The sequence below is a fragment of the Limanda limanda genome, chromosome 7, assembly GCF_963576545.1.
Source record: "Limanda limanda chromosome 7, fLimLim1.1, whole genome shotgun sequence".
NCBI classification, from domain to species: domain Eukaryota; kingdom Metazoa; phylum Chordata; class Actinopteri; order Pleuronectiformes; family Pleuronectidae; genus Limanda; species Limanda limanda.
Window position 1 is genome coordinate 19,111,057 of NC_083642.1, and position 19,836 is coordinate 19,130,892.

The 19,836-nt window shown below is 40.7% G+C and overlaps 1 protein-coding gene across 1 annotated transcript in view; it reads right to left on the reverse strand.

Moving 5' to 3' along the window:
• The window catches only part of nphp4 (nephronophthisis 4), a 171,591-nt gene that overhangs the window by 64,133 nt on the left and 87,622 nt on the right, over window positions 1-19,836 (reverse strand). The window contains exons 10-12 of the mRNA XM_061074644.1: window positions 10,624-10,842; window positions 8,674-8,803; window positions 5,563-5,615 (exon numbers count right to left, since the gene is read on the reverse strand). Coding sequence (XP_060930627.1) covers window positions 5,563-5,615; window positions 8,674-8,803; window positions 10,624-10,842 — 402 coding nt within the window. The remainder of the gene's footprint in view (window positions 1-5,562; window positions 5,616-8,673; window positions 8,804-10,623; window positions 10,843-19,836) is intronic.

A 19,836-nucleotide genomic window follows, 5' to 3' on the forward strand; every position in this document is an offset into this window, starting at 1 on the left:
CCAAGAGGGATTATCAAACAGCACCAGCTGAAGCGTGCAAATTACAGAGAAATCAATTTATGCAATTTGAATACATCAATTTTTTCATAGCTCGCATCAATACTTTAAGTCAAGTGTTATTAAATGTACAATATGTAACCTCAGCTGCTAGAGGTCTCTCAATCAAATCAATAACAAAATACCTAGTTTGATTACGTTGTGAAGCAGCGTGGGATTATATTTTTTTTCATTTTATTTAATTAATCTCTGTTTAATCAGGTAACATCATTGAGATTTTTCATCTCTTTTCAACAGAGACATAAAAACAAGAGACATTCACAACCAGCTTATAAATAGAACACAACAACGAGTTAATCAATAAAAGCAAAAAAAAGAATTTGATTCATATTATTACAAAAATCATGAGAAACATCAGTTTAAAAGGTTTTAAAATCACAGAAAGGAATGTTAGACTGCAGATGTTTCACAGATTGCAGCTCATTTTAATGGGATCATGGGAGTAGTTATCTTCACCAGCATTGTTGAGGAAAATCTACCTGACGTGACTCTGGCAATTGTGATCCATTACATGATGTGACCAATATCAAAAGTGGAGGAAAAAACAAAACAGTTGACTGAGCAACTGGAGCAGTGTGTTTCTCCTTCATCACATCTCATTTAACACGGAAATTATAGCAGAGACAAGCAAAGCTACAGGTAAAGAAGATATGACGCAATTAATATGAAACGTTCCATTACCTTGAACCCAATTGGGGATTTCTCATCATATCCTCAGCATTAAAATAAGCTTTAAAATAAATTAAAATAAATTTTACTCATAGTTTTAGGACATAAGGATTCACACACAGCACTAAAGGCTGGAGGGCTAAAATTGACATACAAACGGGGCGATTCAGTTTGGAGACATGGGTCAGGGTATTAACTACTCTGTGTGAAAAAAGAGCTGCAGATATTAGGTCTGACTGAGCCAGCACCAGCTGCCAAGCAGACCTCTGCCAGCCGCTAAATAAAACATGGCCTCACCTCCGGCCCGCGGACTACAAGACCACCTGGGTCAACAGAACACGAGCACGACCCTGAAACACGGCCGCGGCCCCATGCGAGAAATCATCATCAACAGGGGTAAACAAAGTCAGCTGCGCTCCAAAAAACGCTGGCTATAAATAGCGCAGGATCCTTAGCATTCTGCACCGCGGCAAACTGGGTGTCAAGGATCAATAATTTATGCGAGCAAGACAAAGTTGTCGGATCCAACAATGCCTACAGACAGAGCCGGAGCGTACGGCTTGTTTACAGAGACATTTCAGTGAAGGATGTCATTGATTAATCAGCCGTTAACAGCCATGTTGAAGAGAGGAGATGGAAACATTTTTGTTGAACAGGGAAATTCATTTTAGGATTGTGAATTTTGCAGCAACACTGGAGTTGTGATGATTTGAAGGGTGGCTGCCAACAGCAGTGGCATGGCTTCACACAGGGTTTCTGTTCCACTTCTTTATGCACAGGCTTGGATGCTCTTCAGATATCTATGCTGTGCACACCAAGTAGCCAAAGCACTAATGATCCTGCTCTACAGTCATATTTATTGTGGATATAAAACTTATCTTTGCCCAATTTTCTACCCATACAGCCTTAAAAAGTCTGGAATGATCAGTGCAAACAAATACAAGTGCTATTTGGAACCAAAGAGGGTTATTTAAATAAGAATGGTTGTTAACGAAACCTGTGGTCTTACAAAGAATCCGTGGTAATTTCTTGAGTCAAAAAAGGGTTCCTCGGGTGCAAATAGAGGGAACCATCATTTCTAAGAGCCTAACTTCTGGTGGTTAGATTATGTTTTCAAACTTCACAATAGAATCAACTGTGAAAACAGAATACGAAATTAAGCGCTTCCATTCCTTCTTGCTCCCATTGAAGTTACCATAATGATGATTTCAAATTCAAAGGGCTCTTATGCCGTAATTGCCACATTTGGCTACAGTGATCAGTTTTTGCTAAAACAAAACTGAGAAAACTTCAGAACCAGCTCATTAAATTGCCAGTGTTTTATGCCTTATATTGTGTTTAGAGTAATTGCTTCTTTTGGGAAAATATACAAGAACTTTAACCCTCGGATATAGGATAGAAGCAACTACCAATTTGTTGAGTAAAAACAGAAATTTAACCAAGAACCCACATTTGTCATGTTTGCTTGTTTATATCAATGTATCCTGTCTGGTAGAGCAGCTGTTTAGGGAATTACAAGGTGATAACAAACTCATGCATATACATACAGAGTGTTTTATTCAGCAGCGCCGTCCTCTAATCTCTTCCCCTGAGAGCTGCCCAGTATGGCCAACAGTTATCTCTTGTCAGCCACTGGGAGCTGCCCAATTGCTTCCACCGCCCTCGCTGCTTAATCGAAATGAGGGTCAATCTGTAGAGTTCAAGGGAGCAGTGCTCCCACAGCTCCCAGCCCCTGTTGGTTCAATTTAAAATGAGTTGAGGATACAGGTCGCGGCTCATTTTGGCCCAGGGAGCTCACACTGCAACAGAGAGCTGATCTGTCTCCTCCTCCGCTCAGTGACTCCATGTTACTACGGGTGCGTGTGTGCACGTGTGTGTTTGTGTGTGTTCGCCCTCATCCTGAGCAAGAGCAGTATCCATCACAGCTTCAACTCCACTGAGGCTGATGGCAGCGCCCTGTAGCTTCGCTCAGCCAGGACGAGACACACACAGCAACACACACAGTTGGTGCTACATCCACTGGGTGATGGTATTTTACTAAGAATAGGATATGAGATAGTCAGCCTCTCACACCTCAGTGGGATGCATGGATGATGTTGGAGTAAAATGTATGAAATAGTGGAGGAATTGAACAGTATTATATCAGCTCCCCGTGGGAAGCCTCTGTCACATTAGCAATAACTGATGCTAATGTGACATTTAATCTGATGTGATGCAAATGGTAATGATTATCATCATCAGTATTACTTCTCCCTCTCACGTGTTCCGTGACTGACATACACTGACATTTTGTCGTCTTTCACCAGGAATAACATTTTCAGCAGACGCACACCCACACATTTTCATTTTCCCTTCGCCAAGCCGGTAGCTGCAGAATATTTTCATAGATCCAATCCTGCTGAAATCTCCTTATGGTTAAATATAGTTAAATATATGTATAAGCATGCCTCTTAACATCCATGCCCCCTAATCACATTCATGTTGAGGATCTGGGACACATAATGTACAGTATATATAAAAATAAAAGTTATGTACAGGTTGTACTGTGATCTTTACTGTCAAACAACACACAGCATGAATGATTAGTCCAGATTTTCTTTTTGTTTAAAGAATGTGAGTGAAGCTGTGTCCATGTACAGAGGATTTCCTGATCCTGTCATCCAGCCTGGAATCATGCCAGATCAGCTCTTAAAGGGACAACTCACCCAAAAATAAAAATTCACTCATTATCTACACACCAGTATCACGATGGAGAGGTGGGTGAAGAGTCCATAAAACAATTTTGGATTTTCAGGGGTACACAGTGCTTCAGCAAAATTCAATACAATTGAATTAAATGTCGACCACTTCTTCAAACATGAAATAAAAACAACAGAAACAAACCCTAAAATGCCCTTATGCTGCTCCTCCTCTGCTGTAATCCTCCTAGCCTAAAGCCCCGACATTTAGGCAAAAAAAATGGTGAATATAACACAGTTGGAGTCAAACTGTGTCATTATGGACACTGGGCTGACACCACAGGAGCAGTATGGAGGCATGTGGGGTTTTTTTCAGTTGTTTTTTTTTACGTTTGAAGAATCTGTCGCCATTTACTTCAATTGTATTGGATTTGGCTGCAACACTGTTTACCTCTGAAACTCCAAAAGTGTTTTGTGGACTCAAACACTTCACCCACCCCTCAATCGGCATGGTGGTGAGTAGATAATGAGGGAACTATCCCTTTCATTGGAATCCATGTGTATTTTTTATTTTTTTGACAAGCACAGACAAGAATCAGATTAAAGTTTGCCTATTTGATTCTTCCCTCAGGTCACGGCAGAAGGAAATAAACAAATTTCAGTACCAGGTTTTAACCAAGGTCAAAAACGGAAACCCTATTCTCAGGTTTGCAGACCACACAGCATGTGTCTCCTTTTTTATGGAGCTAAATTCATGCCAAAACTTATAAAACAATACATCTTTTACAAATTCCCTACCATGCACTTATAAACACAATGTGGTTGGCGATTACAAAACCGCATCAACAAACAATTGCATTTTGTTTACGTATAAAAAAGGCTCCTGACAAAGAAATACACTTTCAAAAGTACAAAACAATGTAAATACCAAAAGTACAAAAGAAATGAGTCCTAGATGTAAAAAAAATGTATCTGACATACTTACTGCAACTACACAAAAATATATCTCATTTAGACTAAAAATATATCTCTCTTAATCGTCTATATATCATCTATATTTTATTTTCACAAGAACAAAATATGAGACATTAGTAGTTTTACTTTACATAAGCATACAGAGCCTGAGGCCCATTTGAATACTAAGTACTTGATTATTTCTCCATATACAGAAAAAAGATTATAAATGTAGATGTACAGTATAGATGAACTGAAACACCAGCCTTCTTTACAGATGTATCACAGAGCTATTTTAAGAAAAAAGAAAAAAAAACTGATAAAACTGATATGACACCATCGGCTGCTGCCCAGTTTAAATAGCAACTGTTTGTCAGCCACAGTTACTTTCTTGGATGATTATACCTCAGAAGTTGTGTGTTTTCTGCTCACTGTGCTGCTGCCAAGTGGGCAGAAGAGAAAAATCCATCAGCTCAGCTTTGAATGACAAATGATTATAACCTGTGATAGACTATGGATCGGTTCAGAGACTCACAGGCAAGATGGAGCTGAGTGATGAGCCTGTGTGGGGAACCTGCTCATGGCAGGATTCGAAGGTAGGTGGGCAAGTTGATTCTGAAGCATGTTTTATCTTATTTGGTGAAATCCTTTAAAGGATTAGTGTGTAGAATTTAGTGACATCTAGTGGTGAAGTTGCATGCTGCAGCTGAATACCCCTCACCTCACCCTCCCCTTCCCAACATGAAAGAGAACCTATGGTAGCCTTCAGTTGCCTTCAACACTCAAAAGGTGTTTAGTTTGTCCTGTTTGTACTACTGTCAAAAAACATGGCTGCCTCTGTAGAGAGGATTCGCTCCCGGTGTAAATATAAATTATTTAGGTATAAATGGTCCGTTCTAGGTTAAATAAAACAACAATTCGTACAGTTTAGATGATCAAACATTAGTGATTATTTTGATATTAAGTTTCGGCCAATAGATCCCTTTCACATAAATCTTATCAGGAGGTGGTGGTATGTATTGGTTGCATTTTATAACAGTGCAGCTAGCTCTTGTTAGCTTTTACCAACCCTTGCTTTTAGTATGAAAACAAAAGGCATCTAAAATGCTTCTGTAGAGTTGGATGGAACTTGACAGAGCACTAGCTGCAGTTAGGGCTCAGGTGTAAGTGCCTGTGCAGTTGAGCAGGTGACAAGGTGTCTTACCTTTGGGCCTTGAGGAGAATCTGGTGGAGAAGCTGTTGCAAGGAGTTTTTGACCTGAAAAACACAAACAAGACAAACTATAAAGACAATAGTAAGAGCTGTGTATCCATCTCGTTGAGCCAGTAAAGTCAAACAACTCTGTGTCTTCATCTGCGCGTCACTTGACTACGTGCAAACAGCTCAGTTAAATGTTTAACAAGCTGTGTTAACAACATCATAATTTCTTCCTCATGCTCCTTCAACACAGCTCCTGTCAGCACTGTAGACATTATTGTGTCTACGTCAGACATTTGATGGATTATTAGTTTGTGAGGAGGAATGGAAGTTGATAGTATATTGTCATCTTTTATTATAGCCTCCTTATTTATGGGATTTAAGTCAGATGACACATACAAAGCTGGACAGATACTGTAACTACGTGCATTGAATAACTTAATAGCAAAATTGAATAGCTTCACTGAACACCGGGATACCAAAACTTATTTAGAATGACTAACAAATGTATCCAATTTCCCACAGATCAGGAGGCTGCGTTGGATCTAGATGTCTCGCTGAGTTTTAGGTCCAACAATGCTTCCTGAGTTTTTGGGTGGTAGCCATGGAAATACTGAAATGAAAGACTTTCCAGTATCCCTTTGTCCTCGTCCCCCACTCGTTCTCTCTCTCTGCTGGGCTCGACTGGCCTTTTGGAAATTGTTTCAGTTGCCCGGGGTGTCTTACTGTAGCTCCCATCTGTTCCGACTACATGCACACAGGGTGGACACAGTGCCGTAATGGCTGGCTCTGTGGCACAAATGTGGTCTGGCACACGCCCCCATTCCTCCCCTGACAGCAATTTTGAATTTAGGGCTTTTCCATTCTCGCCGCTTTACGTCTTGAGCTGATGGGAAATGTGTTCCACCTCATTAGCTGCACTGACGTGCAATTGGATGTTTATCCCTGATCGATGAGAGGCCTTCTCGACAGCTGAGCAAACTAACAGATGTATAAGCGGTGGAAACGAGCACCTGCACATGCACAAGACACTGTGGCTTGAGAGATGCTACGTTTAAATATGTAAAGATGATGCATCATCAAAATTCATTAATGAGCATCTGTGTCAAAAAAAGCAAGCTCCGTGTTTTCAGCCTCTCAGCTTATGATTAGAAACATAGAGTGATCTGTGATGGTCACGTAAACAGCAGGGGATTCTGTAGCTAATTAATGATTAATGAAAATGCATGAACCTGGGGAGGATTTCGACCAGTTTAAGTGGAAGATGCATCGATGTCCATCATGAATAACTTAAGAGGTTCACTCTGAGAATGCAGGAATGGCAACATGTCCTGTTGCTTTTTAAGAAATGACTGACTCGAAGGTTGTGAAATGCAGTGAGCTCTTCCCACGTTAATGAATATGCATGCAGCAAAAACATGAATTACATAATTCTGACTGGCCAACTTTATTAATATGCTTTTTGCAATAGAAAATAGAACATTTGCAGGCATATCCATGTGCCCACACACATACACACACACACACACACAGTCACTGGGCCAAATCATTGGGGCTTCATGGGCGATCCTCAGAGGACACTTGAGCGCTGATTAAAATGTCATTAATAGACTTCTCAACAAACCCGTGAAGTACGCCATGATCAGCACTATTCTTCTCTCCAAAGATAAGTTCTCTGCATCGTTAGGAGGGAAATCACAGAGAATGCGACCAGGGTCCACTCCAGTTCTCTCTGCTGTCACTGGGATTGAGTGGCTGTGTGTGGTGTTTACTGCACTTTTAATCAGTTTGCTGAAAGCCAGAGCAAATAAGCAGTGTAGGTTCCAAAAAGAGACGCAGGCAGCGGCACATCATTTATCTTTGGGTGTGAGTGGGATGTGAAACATTTAATCCGAACTTTGTCTCAGAGCGAGGCTTCTTTAAAGCTGCGGGTTCAGGAGTTATTTTTGTAAGGATGTCATGGAACGGTCATGCTTAATTGGGAACGACTGAAAATAAAAAGCTTCAAAATTCGGCAGAAATATATGGGGAATAAAAAGGTTTTTTTCCTAATCACTGCACTGAACATGCATGAAAATGTCAAATGCACACGGGAGCTGTTAATAAGAACTATCACTTACTAAAAAATAAAAGCTGAAAGTATCTCTGTAAGTATTTACATTAAGAAGCACATTTTAGTACAGAATGTAAATATTGGATGGATTATTTTCAGGCCAAAGGTCCTCTCTTAGAGTAGAGGGTAGCATGATGGCATCAAGTCAAGCTTGTTCAAGATCAAGACTCCCTAATGGACAGCCAATGTCTTCTCCTAGCACTTTGAGTTTATCCCTTTATTCCCTTTAGACTCCAATCACAGGGTGTGCTAATCATGCAGAGAGCAGGTGGTGCCATTGAGATAACACTGCAGAGGTGGAGGCTACAATATATGCAGAGGACAAGGTAATTTGATGCTTAGAACTCTGGCTGATTACACCTGAGTGTTGCCACACACTTGAGGTGCACCCACCAAACAGTTACTCGAAACACCCCGCACATTTTCTGCTCCAGAGTCTCTCACGTCCTTTTTGAGCTGCTTTCAGACATGCACTGAACTTCGGACATTCTCCAGAAATTGACGAAAAAACGCAAATCACAGAGTCAGTTGCTGTGGATATTCTCCAGAATTCCTCATTCCAGAACTCGGTAAGGAACTCTGGCTAATGTCTGAAAGAACAACGCAGCAGTAGTTACTACAGAGGATTCACCCTGAGCAAGTGGGCTTGTTGATGATGTTTCTATCACGCGACAGACGCAATACTGAATATAACAAAAACCAAATAAATATCTCAGGATAAAAAATTGGTGTTATACACATAGAAGATGCCGTTGACTATGTCAACTTGAAAAGAAAATGATATCTGAGAGATATTGGCGGTACAGGCCGATGCCGGTGTCAATGTACTGTTTTTACATTATGTCCAGCCTCATGCATGCACTACCCAGGAGCCACCCTTAGCCTGAATGTTCTAGACATGTTCCTGTTGTGAACACATCTGAAGTGGACAATCTCTTGCTGTATTCTTCATGTGTGAAAGAAGAACTCTTCATGTCTGAAAACAGCTTAAGCTTTACAATTTACCATGTGAGGGTGATGAGGGTAATCTCCTCTCGTGTGACACGTCTTCCCGCTTCGACCTCAGAGACGCCTTCGGGCTGGATCCCTTCCTTTCCAGACCAGACGACAGCCGAAAAGTTAAGGTATCTTTCACCTGCGAGACAGAATTAAAACATTTCAGAAACACAAAAAAAACAGCCAGGGAATGAAAGGTTAATGATCTGGAGAGAGGGAAACAATTGGATTAGATGAGAAAGACAAGAGACAGAGATGTAACAGTGCACGTCGTTACTTCCAAGTATCTGAACAGTGTGAGAAATCACAGCTAAGGTGCGAAAAGTGAAGTCATCGCAAGATGACGACTTTTGCACCCTTTAAACTTTTTGATGCCGTCAATAAATAGATGAGACTTGCAAAAAAATGTTTGTCTGCAAGTGCAACGCAACTGTGAAGAAGTTTCACAGCAGGGAGCTTTAAAGGACAGTGTCATTTGTCCAGGTACAGGTACTGAAATAACTGGCTTGAAATCAGTGTTAATTTCGTTGACGATAACGAAAAATATTCGTTAACGCCCCTTTTCCCATGACTAAGACGAGACGAAGACGTAACGAAATGGATCTTTGAAAATAAAAACTATGACGAAATCTATTTTAATTTTCGTTAACGAGACGAGACGAAACGAAAATGTTGGCGGTTGACTAAGTCACAACAATTTTTAAAAACATAATCGTATCAGGCCGTCATGAAGTACCCGGAGCAGCGAGTGTGTCTGTGTGTGTGTGCGTGTGTGTGTGTGTGCTGCCAGAGTGCGCTCCGGTCCCGAGGCTCCGCCCCCTGCCGCAGCGAACTCGCTCAGAGAGACAGAGATCAGAGCTCGTTCACGTGGAGCAGGCCGGTCACTGACTCACCGGCTGCTTCTTAACTATGGAAACAGTGAAAACACAGAGTTTCTCTGGTCTCAGCTGCTCTGAGATCAGCTCCGCAGCTTCTGGATCAGAGCAAGAGCTGCAGCTGGTTTCTACCGAGCTTCATTTTCTGTGTCCGCCTCCAGTCTGATCTGCTTTCAATTTTTGTTTTCACATTTCGCCAACGCCAACTAAAATATATAGGCTGCAGCTATATGTTTTTATTTATTTCAAAATAGGGTACTTCTTATTTCATACATTTCCCACAAATATGGGGATGACTCAAATAACCCTACATAGTTCTGCGTTTAATTTATTTCAAAGTAGGCCTACACTTGCCTGTGTATTTTCTTCTCCTCTTCATAAGCATTTGGTGTTTCCCTTTGTTGTAACAGGTAAAAATAAATAAAATGTCAACAGTTTTCTTTATTGTTGTTCTATAATTTCATAAATGCAATAATCTACAGATTAGTATAGTATAACTTTATATAAAATTTTATCAGCTTTGTTATCAAATATGTTTTGCGGCTCCAGACAAATTTTATTTGGGGGAAGAGGGGGCAAAATGGCTCTTTTGATAGTAAAGGTTGCCGACCCCTGCTATAGACCTATAGGAGGGACATCTAATGGACAACCTAAGTACTGCAAGCTAGACTAGTACGCAGTTGTAGACACAACACAGGGGGTCCCTGGATCTGAGAAGGGAAGATAAGGAGTTTAATGTGGCTATTAAATGTGACTAAAACTAGACTAAAATGTAATTTGTTTTCGTCGACTAAAACTAGACTAAAATGTAATTTGTTTTCGTCGACTAAAACTAGACTAAAACTAAGAAGGATAAAAATGACTAAAACTAGACTAAAACTAATATGCATTTTCGTCAAAAGACTAAGACTAAGACTAAATCAAAAATAGCTGCCAAAATTAACACTGCTTGAAATAAAACAGAAACAGCATAATGCCAAAAGTTATTTCAGAAAATCGGATGTTTTTGTCTTCAGAGACATGTGTGCAAGTTCTGAAAGGTTCTGAGAAAAAAAAACATACTCTTTCCGTGCTATTGTGTTACCTGAGCTGTGCCTGGAGCTGAGAGTGGCACCGAGCTTGGAGTCTTGGCAGACATCTCTGTGCTGTAGACCATGACTCCGTAAGGGTTTGACTTTGCACCTCCTTGCAGAACAAGCTGTATCTCTTCCCCTCTCCAGTCAGCTGGCTGCTGGAAGGGGAAAAAAATCCCCCAACGAAGGCACTGCAAGAAGGCTCCTCGGGATGAGGAAGTGGCGGACAGCTGAGTGACAGAAAAAGACACAAGAGAAGACAATCAGACGCTAACATCATTATTAGTGTTTTCATACATAGCAACATCCTTGATTTGAACCACTGAACATAATCTTTCTGCTCTCAGATCCTGCTCTAATATCCACATGACTGGGGTCAAAAAGAGTTTAACAATCGCTTCCCTGACTATTGAAACCATCCAGTTCTTATATATGTATGAGTAAGTATGGACAGAGGAGTAATTTCACCAAAGGCAAACGTGCATCAAATAATAGGATAAACACAGCTTCTAGGGACAATAAAAAAAAACACAAACAATAAAAAGTAGTCATATTGTGGGTCTTTAAGTGGCCCACTGGATTAATTACAGATTTTCAAATGTACACCAATAATAAGATCATGAACTAATTGCATCAGAGGCCTAGAAATGGTTTGTGCATTAATAAAGTCAAACTAAAACACAATTAAAATATATCATTCCATTAGCAAATTAATGGTTCTATTTCTTTCTGTGGCTTATGCGCCAGTGTATGTACACATGGATACATATACTGTATTCGGTCGGATACATGCTCATTTGATTTTGGCCCTGACTTGTGTCTGAACAACAGAATAGCAGTGATATCTTTGACTGTCCTTGTGTGTTAGCAGTAGTCCTGTGTGGGGTCAGTGAAACACACATACAGTTTTTCACCAGAAATCAGTTCGGGAATTTTATTGGAACATAATGAAAAAATGGAGCATTGGTGGAATATGTAACAGAGTGGGGTGTAAAGGTTTCTATGCATGTGATATGAGTTGAGAGTTTAGGCCTCTAGTTGATGTCAGGTTACATTGTCATTATCTACAGAAGAGCAAACTATAGACTTGTTCCACCTTTCAAACCAACAACGTGAGTATGTGCAAAAGATACAGTAGACTTAGAAGAGACAATTTTCCTTTAAGAAATGATCTTTTTCCATATCACCCCCTTCATCTGGAAACACTGTGGGTGCCGTGCTCCAACAGGGGTGCTGACGGCAGCTGCTCACAGCGTGGCACAGCAACAGTTTGCAGCCTCATGAAAAACTGCCCTCAAACAGTAATTTGGAAGCTAAATGCATTTCTAGGATGAAGTCAGACATTGCACAGTGAAGGTCGAAGTGGAAAGAAATGATTGATCATGGTCGTGCAAACTTAAATGATCAATTGCAGCATTTTTCCATATTATTAAAATCGTTGAGACACTCGATAAAGATTTTGGATCATTTAAAAAGGTCACATTAAGCGCAAAGCTTTGAAACTGTTGTACTGCAATGCGATTGCAGATTTACTGACAATTCTACACAGTCTAAAACATCAGTAGCGGAAATACTTGGTCACACATATAGTTTAGAAGTTTTGTTGTATTTGAACATGATTTACAATCTGTTTCACTGTGCCTCCACTTCAGACCATCCCAGCCACACTTAAAAAGACTTCTGCTTTAAATCATCAACAGGGGACCCACAGCTTTTGCTGAATCGATTAATAAGCCGGTCGGCCACCGACGATTGTAATCAATCATAGGTAGGATGGCACAGAATACAAAGGGAGCCTGCTCGTCCACATTGTTTCAAGATAAAGTGGAGCATATAATGGTTCACTCAATGCATACAACTCCCCGGAGCAAATGTTGTTCACATAATACTATAATCCATTACTATAGGTCGTTATTCATATAAGTGTCCTCTTTATTTGAAATGTCATGCAAGGCCCAATGCGTGTTATTAGAGAAAACAGGAACTGCCTGCAGTATCATTGCAGCAGATTGAGCCAGAGAAAATGTTCGTAAAAGACAGAGTCAATGATTCGACTTCTTTACGAGTTGAAATGCCAGCATTTGATTATCAAATCATTCCAAAATGCCCCTGAAGGTTATTGCTACAACTGGAAATGTTAATAATCAAAATTGTCTGGATCTGAACAAGTTTTGTTCACTGCTTAAAGGGATAGTTCACTCAAAAATGATAATTTACTCATTATCTTCTCGCACCTATGCCGATGGAGGACGGGTGAAGTGTTTGAGTCCCTGAAACACTACTGGAGTTTCAGGGGTAACCAGTGTTGCAGAAACAACAACAACAACAATAAAAGGAAAACACATGACATGTCTATACTGCTCATGTGGTGTCATCCAAGTGTCCATTGCTATTTTCCGACGAGGTGCATTGAGTGACCGTCGGAAATGCAAACGTCCTCTAGCTTAGCCTCTTCTGGTGGACCTTTAGGCTTAAAACAGGTTGTAAATTATCTTGTTTCGAGTCGAATATGAATGTTGGGGCTTGCGGATATTTCGCTGAACTCACACGATCACGTTATGTTGTTTTTTTACGTCTGAAGTTAAGTCCCTTATATCTTCAGTTGTATTGGATTCAGCTGCTACACTGTTGACCCCTGAAACTCCAGGGGTAAACAAGTGTTTTGTGGACTCAAACACTTCACCCACCCTCCATCAGCATAGGAGGGAGTAGATAATGAGTGAATTTAGATTTTTGGGGAGTGAACTATCCCATTAATATCAAGAAGCAAGTGGAGTGCTGTACAGGTTAGGTGTGAGACAGCAGTAATGCCAGCCAAGTGGAGTCGGGCCTATTTCCCCCCAGAGGAGGAACCCCAAACCCTCTTACAGCTGTAACTGTCCTCAAATCCCATCATTCTTCCAGCTCCTGAAAATGACAGGCAACAAAAAAACATCTTTTCACCATACGGAATATGATCAAACATTCTGTGGCTGAAAACAGATTTCCAATAAGCTCCATGAGGACTATTTAGGATGACAATTATAAAGCTTTCCTTTAATTATTAATTTACTCTCTTTTCTGCAAAAACCTGCAGCTCTACATAGCCACAGATAGACGGCTTATAGTGATGTACAGGGGTTCAACTGCAGTGCTGTGGTAGTGGCTCCCCCAGGAGAATGAAAACTAGAGCGTTATTTAACATTGCATGCAACAACTGCCGGGAGGTCAACTGAGGAAACAGACAGGACCCTGGACTGGACACTGAATGACAACTGGATACACAGACACCATGAGCTGTCTGTGAACACCTGATGAAAACAGTCAGTTGAAGGTGAGCGAAAGATTCACATTCACCGCCAACGCCTTGGATCCTGTTTGAACAGAGGCTTCTCCTCTGCATCAAAGATATCCAATAATCATGGGACAAACAGACATCTATTGAGTTGTCTCCATGACAACTGAGGAAACACCATTCACTGAGAAGGACTGCAAGATGTAGTTGAAAGCTGGCGGCAGCTCACATATTCACAGCATACAAGAAGAGAAGATTTGTATCCTTTGAAAGGCAGCCAATGGAGAAAACCCGTCAGAAGTCTCACAAAATAAAAAAGTAGACTGAGAGGAATAGCCTGATGCACTTCTCTCAGTACGGATTGATACCGTCCAGAAATGGAGTTGTATCTGTTCTACGAGATGAGACAGGAGGACGAAGAAAAGCTCTCAGTTGTCCCCTGAGGTCTGGACATTTTTCAAAAATGTTCCAGAGGGGTTGTATGTGAGTATGCAACTGTTTGAATCGATTGCTCCAGAGTTTTTCTGGAACTTCTCCTGCCAACCACCAGTGAGTGGACATGTTGATGACGTTTCTAGCACACAAAGGACGCAAAAATGGAAGGACACACATATCTCAGGATAAAAAAAGGTGTCTTAGACGAAGATGACAACCTGTAAAGACAACGAGATTTAAAAGCTTTATGCAAGAAGGGCCGATTCTGGTGTTAATGTGCTGTATAAAATCAATGTGCTTTCCGCAACAAAGTCATGTCTTGCCTTCTGCATACAGTGTCCAGGCGCCACCTCTCACCCTAATGTCCAGCATTTTTGTAAATGCACCTGATCTGTACAATCTCCTGCTGCGTTCTTCATATGTAATAGAAAAACTCCGGTCTTTCGGGACAGGTCTGTTGTGGTTAAGTTAAGGTGAGTCACAAAGACATTGGCTTAAGAGAAAGTGAATGATAAAGGATTGGATTCTAAATTGTCCTTGGTTAAGTTAAGGGGGAGATAGTGTCCATCGTTAAGAGAAACGAACATTGACTTTTAAACTTGAACCATACAGTGATTCCTGGTGTCACATCAGCCATTCATCCTTAACTACTGTATCACACTACTTCCACCATAACTCCAGTGAGACAAGAGTCATTATCCACAAGAGCTCCTTGTCAGGTAAACAAAAAAAACTGAGACCATTTCAGGCTTTTGAACAAACACCCGATGCTGTCTTTGTTTTTCTGGTGAGTGCGGCTTCTAAATGTCAAGTTGTTATGCATTATGCAAAATGACCTTGTCATCCTGGCACTTCACTAACAAAGCCCAAAGTCAAGTGTTGAGATACATTAATGGAGCTGCCATTCTGAACACTATAACTAATAGTAAACTGCAGCAGGGACTGTGAGAGTGTCGCTGTTCTAAAGGTTGAGGACATGACAGCTCCCTGTTTTACAGCAGCCAAATTAGAATATACACTTCTGAATCATATAAATGAGCAACACGCAACTTTTACTGAGCAACAGTACAAGTACCCTCTGCAGCCACATGTAGTGAAGAATGGAGAGAAAAAGGTCGATCAATCTGTTGACCGCAGCTCTGACTACGTAATCCCATTCACTGAACTAGATTGCAACTGAACAGTGTATATTTATAATGATCACCGGCTTGGAGATTGTACCTGCTCACCGAAGTTACTTGATGCAAGAGCAGGCATTCAGGTTGGGGATTTAGAGGAAGTGATACCATTCTTCCTAAATATATGTTAAAGCTGCTATTTTAAAGTTGCATGGTTTACCAATTACATATCTGACAGTGTTTCAGAGTCTAGAGTGGTGGTGGCCCCGTCTGCAAAAGGAAGAATCTATAGGTACATATTAGTCATACACAAATACCCTCTGTCACCTATGTCTGACACATAAGCAGAATGAACCCATTCCTCCCATTAAATGTCTATTACGTACATCTGAGTACACCTCTCCAAAGCTTCGCACATTTCAAGCGCTCCCAGATGAAGATCAATATTCCATTCCTCTCAAGAGGGAGTTTGTTTCAGACTATAATTTTATCCCCAAGTAGCAGAGACATTAACAGCTATTTCTTTGAGTTGTAACTCCAGAAATATAGCCATAAAACAGATAGCAGTATATTTCCCCTTGAGCCATTGCCTGTTTTTCCATCTCATGGGGCTGAATTAATAAGATGCTTTAAATGAAACACTAAATCAAACAAGTCTAATTTTAAAGTGATGATTTTGTAAAAATGAGTCAACTAGAGAAGGATCATTTTAAAGCACAGGGGGTAGGCCAGTAAAAACTGTGAGGTAATTTATCTAATGTGAGTCTCTCTGCCCCGAACATGTCTGCGCTCCCACAGAGCACAACAGAGAGAGCAAAATTAATGTCTAGCACATGACCCATCGCTTGCTTTTCATTTCATTCAGCGAATATATTCAGTCACAGTAACCATTTGGTGGCAGAAATGATGGCTGAGCTGTGAGAGACACAAGGGACCAGTCAGGGTCCTTTTCTGTGGGGACGCCAGCAAGCTTGGAAAAAGCTTTTATCTGTCCAATACTCAATGCTTATCACACGCTCTCAGTCTGCCAGTCATAGGAAGAGGGGAGAATACTCCAGAAGGCAGAGAGTAACTGCACTGGAGAATAGAGAAGAAAAAAAGAGCAAGACAAAAATGAGATGCAAAAACCCATCGAAACTTCACCTGCTTCGCTGCAATTACATGTTTTCACAGACATGAATATCAACGACTGCGATCATACTATGAATTACTTATTAAAGGGTAAAAAATGGAGAATCCTTCTAGGCAATTTCTTAAACCTTGAATTCTGCGATCACAACAATGGCGCTAAGGAAAAAAAATCCCTTTTGAGACGCAAAGCTGTTAGGCACATGAATCACTATCATGAGAGCAGTGAACCTTTTTTTTTTTTTAAGTAGTTTAAAACAGCGTGATCTACATATGAACTGCATAAAGAGCTGACAGCTTGGGCTGGCAAACAATAGGAGAGAAGGGATAGGAAGGAATCTCAAAGAGATTCTTTGGTTGTGGTGCGAGTAAACAAACAGGGATAATATTTTTCATTCAAAGCCAGTCAGAAAATTCACAATTATGCGTGTAATCCTTGTACATAAACAGTCTGCAATGTTTGGAGGCACACATGAGCTTAAGAAATATAACGTGCGGTGCCTTGATTGTATGATGGCGGAGATCAATGTTACATCACCGCGGGGGCGTAGGTGGTTTGATAGCATTGTGGTACGGAGCGAGCGCTGACGAAGGTAGTTAGCTGATGTATACACGCGCCAAAGGACTCCAGTGAGGGGAAGGTTGCCTCGAGGGTCAGAAGCATCGACTCACTCTGGTCACCACAGTAACTCAGTGAGTCTTAATCAATTGCCAAGCCAGCTGGTGACTGCGGGGAGACATCAAATCGATGATATTACATTACAGTGGGTATAAAGTATGACTTCACTTGCACTGTTTTGGGAAGGAAGCATTTGAGGTAATTGAGGAATTAGCCATTTGGAATAATATTGGTTTTAGAAGTGTTTTTCTTATTGTGTCAAAATTTATTTTTGCATAATATAAATGAGAAGATATGAACCTACAAATGTCTTAAAGCAACACTACGCAACTTTTACTGAGGAACAGCGCCCTCTGCAGCCACATGTGGGGATTAGAGAAAAGAACTGAAGGGGCTCTGACTGTATAGCCCCACTAGCTGAACTGGATCACAACTGACCAGTAGATATTACCCATGATCCCCTGCTTCCTGAACCAGAAGAGCTGCTGCTGTTTCGACTTCTTGATATTTTAAAGTTTCTTTGCTGAATCTTGGCTATAAACGCTGTTTTTTAATGACTTCTGAGTGTTTTTAACTTATACGGTTTGGCATTTTGAACAGCTCGGTATCTTGCCCTTGCTTGGCCTGAATTTGGCAAGTTATGCTGCATCAGTGAGATGCACACTTTTTATTCATTGTGTCTGTTCACCAAAGTTACAAAGAGCAAGAACAGAAGTTGAAGTTGAGGAGTGGGAATGAAAGCAACACCATCACACCTATTCATAGACAGTGTTCAATCAAGCAGATTATGAAGCTGCTGTTTAAAGCTAAAATAGAAAAGGTGGCATAGTGTTGCTTTTAACTAACATGGCTGCCATTTCCTGAGCCCTTCTTTGGACCTCTCTGCAAAAAGAAGACTTTATAATTACACTTTTTCGAGCAGGAAACCTTTGAGTTGATTTAGGAATTTGCCATTTGGATTTAATTATTCCTTTCTTAAAAAATGTTTCTTATTAAGTGACTGCAGTGGCGGCGGTGATTTTGCAGTAGAGGACGCATGATCAGTTTTGGCAAAGTGTGAACACTCTGTTGATTTGAGCCTTAATGGCTATATTTAAAATAAGAGCCATTAACTTTAACTCAGAGAGCAGCCAAGCACTTGTTATAATAATGCACAAGGGAGAGAAAATAGAAACAGTAACCTGAGGCAAAAACAAGGAAGCAACCAACTTTTTCATAAAGTGGCACTGAAAACAATAACAGGACATGTCACTGCACACATAAATGCTCCGAGCGGCAGAGCGTTTCCGTTATTGGGGGAATCTATCAACCTTGTTAGGAAGTATAGATGGTAATGCTGCAGCACTTTCAGACAAATACAAAAAATGTGATTGTGTGTTATCAACATACTACTTTGCAAAAACAAAGATCTCAGGTCTGTAAACTGCTGCTAGAAAAGAATTGTGAGAAAATATTTATCAAAAAGGGAGAAAAAGAGTTTTGCACATCAACGTGAGCCGAACCTGCGCTTCCATCAAGAGTTCCTCATCAAGAGTTCCTCTCGATGGAAGCAGAGACACAACCAGTTCACCACCTCTCATTAGACAGGTAACAAAGTCTGAAACACTTTTTCTTATTCATAAAATAACACAAATTTATGAAAAAGCTCCCAGTTTGTCCTATTAGGTACGAATATAAAAAAGCAAAACATTTTTGAAAAGCTGGAATAAAGCAGTTTGCAGGGACATAGTTTAAAGTTGAAAGAAAATGCCAAGACATTCAGCGACTCAGGGCTTTCTGGAGTACAGCAGGAATTAATCCTAAATTAGGAGGATGTGAGCATTGATGGGAGACGGAGTCTGACAGTTATTGCTATTACTGCAGTCTGCTGGGCTGTTCGTGTCATTATTTTAGCTAAGGCCCTGTGACAGGCACCGGCCCACAGCTCCCACTACTTATGCCCCACAATGAGAAGCCCTGGAGGAAGTGAGGGAACAGGCACAGAGATCATTAACTTAAGAGCAGTAAACCATTCACATTTTCATCCATCTGCACAAGGGGTCCAAACGAACCCAGCAGGTTACTGCGCTCTCTCCAGCTCACCCAGGCTAGATAAGGCTTTGAAAGAATCGTGCCCGGGCTCAGATCTAACTTTTAAGTTTTAGGAGTTATCGCTCTTCCCCCCAAAAAAGATCATTAATGCAGTATACAAGTCATAAATGCGTCTTTAATGAACAATTCATTTAATTCAGCACTAAAGATGTTTATGATGTGAAACACTTTTTAAAGAACTTGTTATATAATGTAGTGAAATGTTTAAGAACTACTGGAATATTTCTCTTTTGAAATATTCCAGTAGTTCCAGTAGTTGGCTGGTTTTAAGGAAATTTCAGATAAACCATATTCCCTAACCCATTTTGTACAAGGATTGAATACGGTTGTTATTAACTCTGTAATTTTACAGATGTTAGCATCTCTTGACTCATTTTCAGACATGAACTCTGGAGAACTGAGAACAACAGAGAAATCACTGGAGCTAAGGGGGGGGGGGGGGGTGCAGCAGAGAGAGGCAGGATGTAAAATATGAATTCCATGGCGGAGATCACATGTTTTTGCTAAGGACACATCAACACCAGCGTCGTGTCTTATCAACAAAAGTTCCTCTCACATC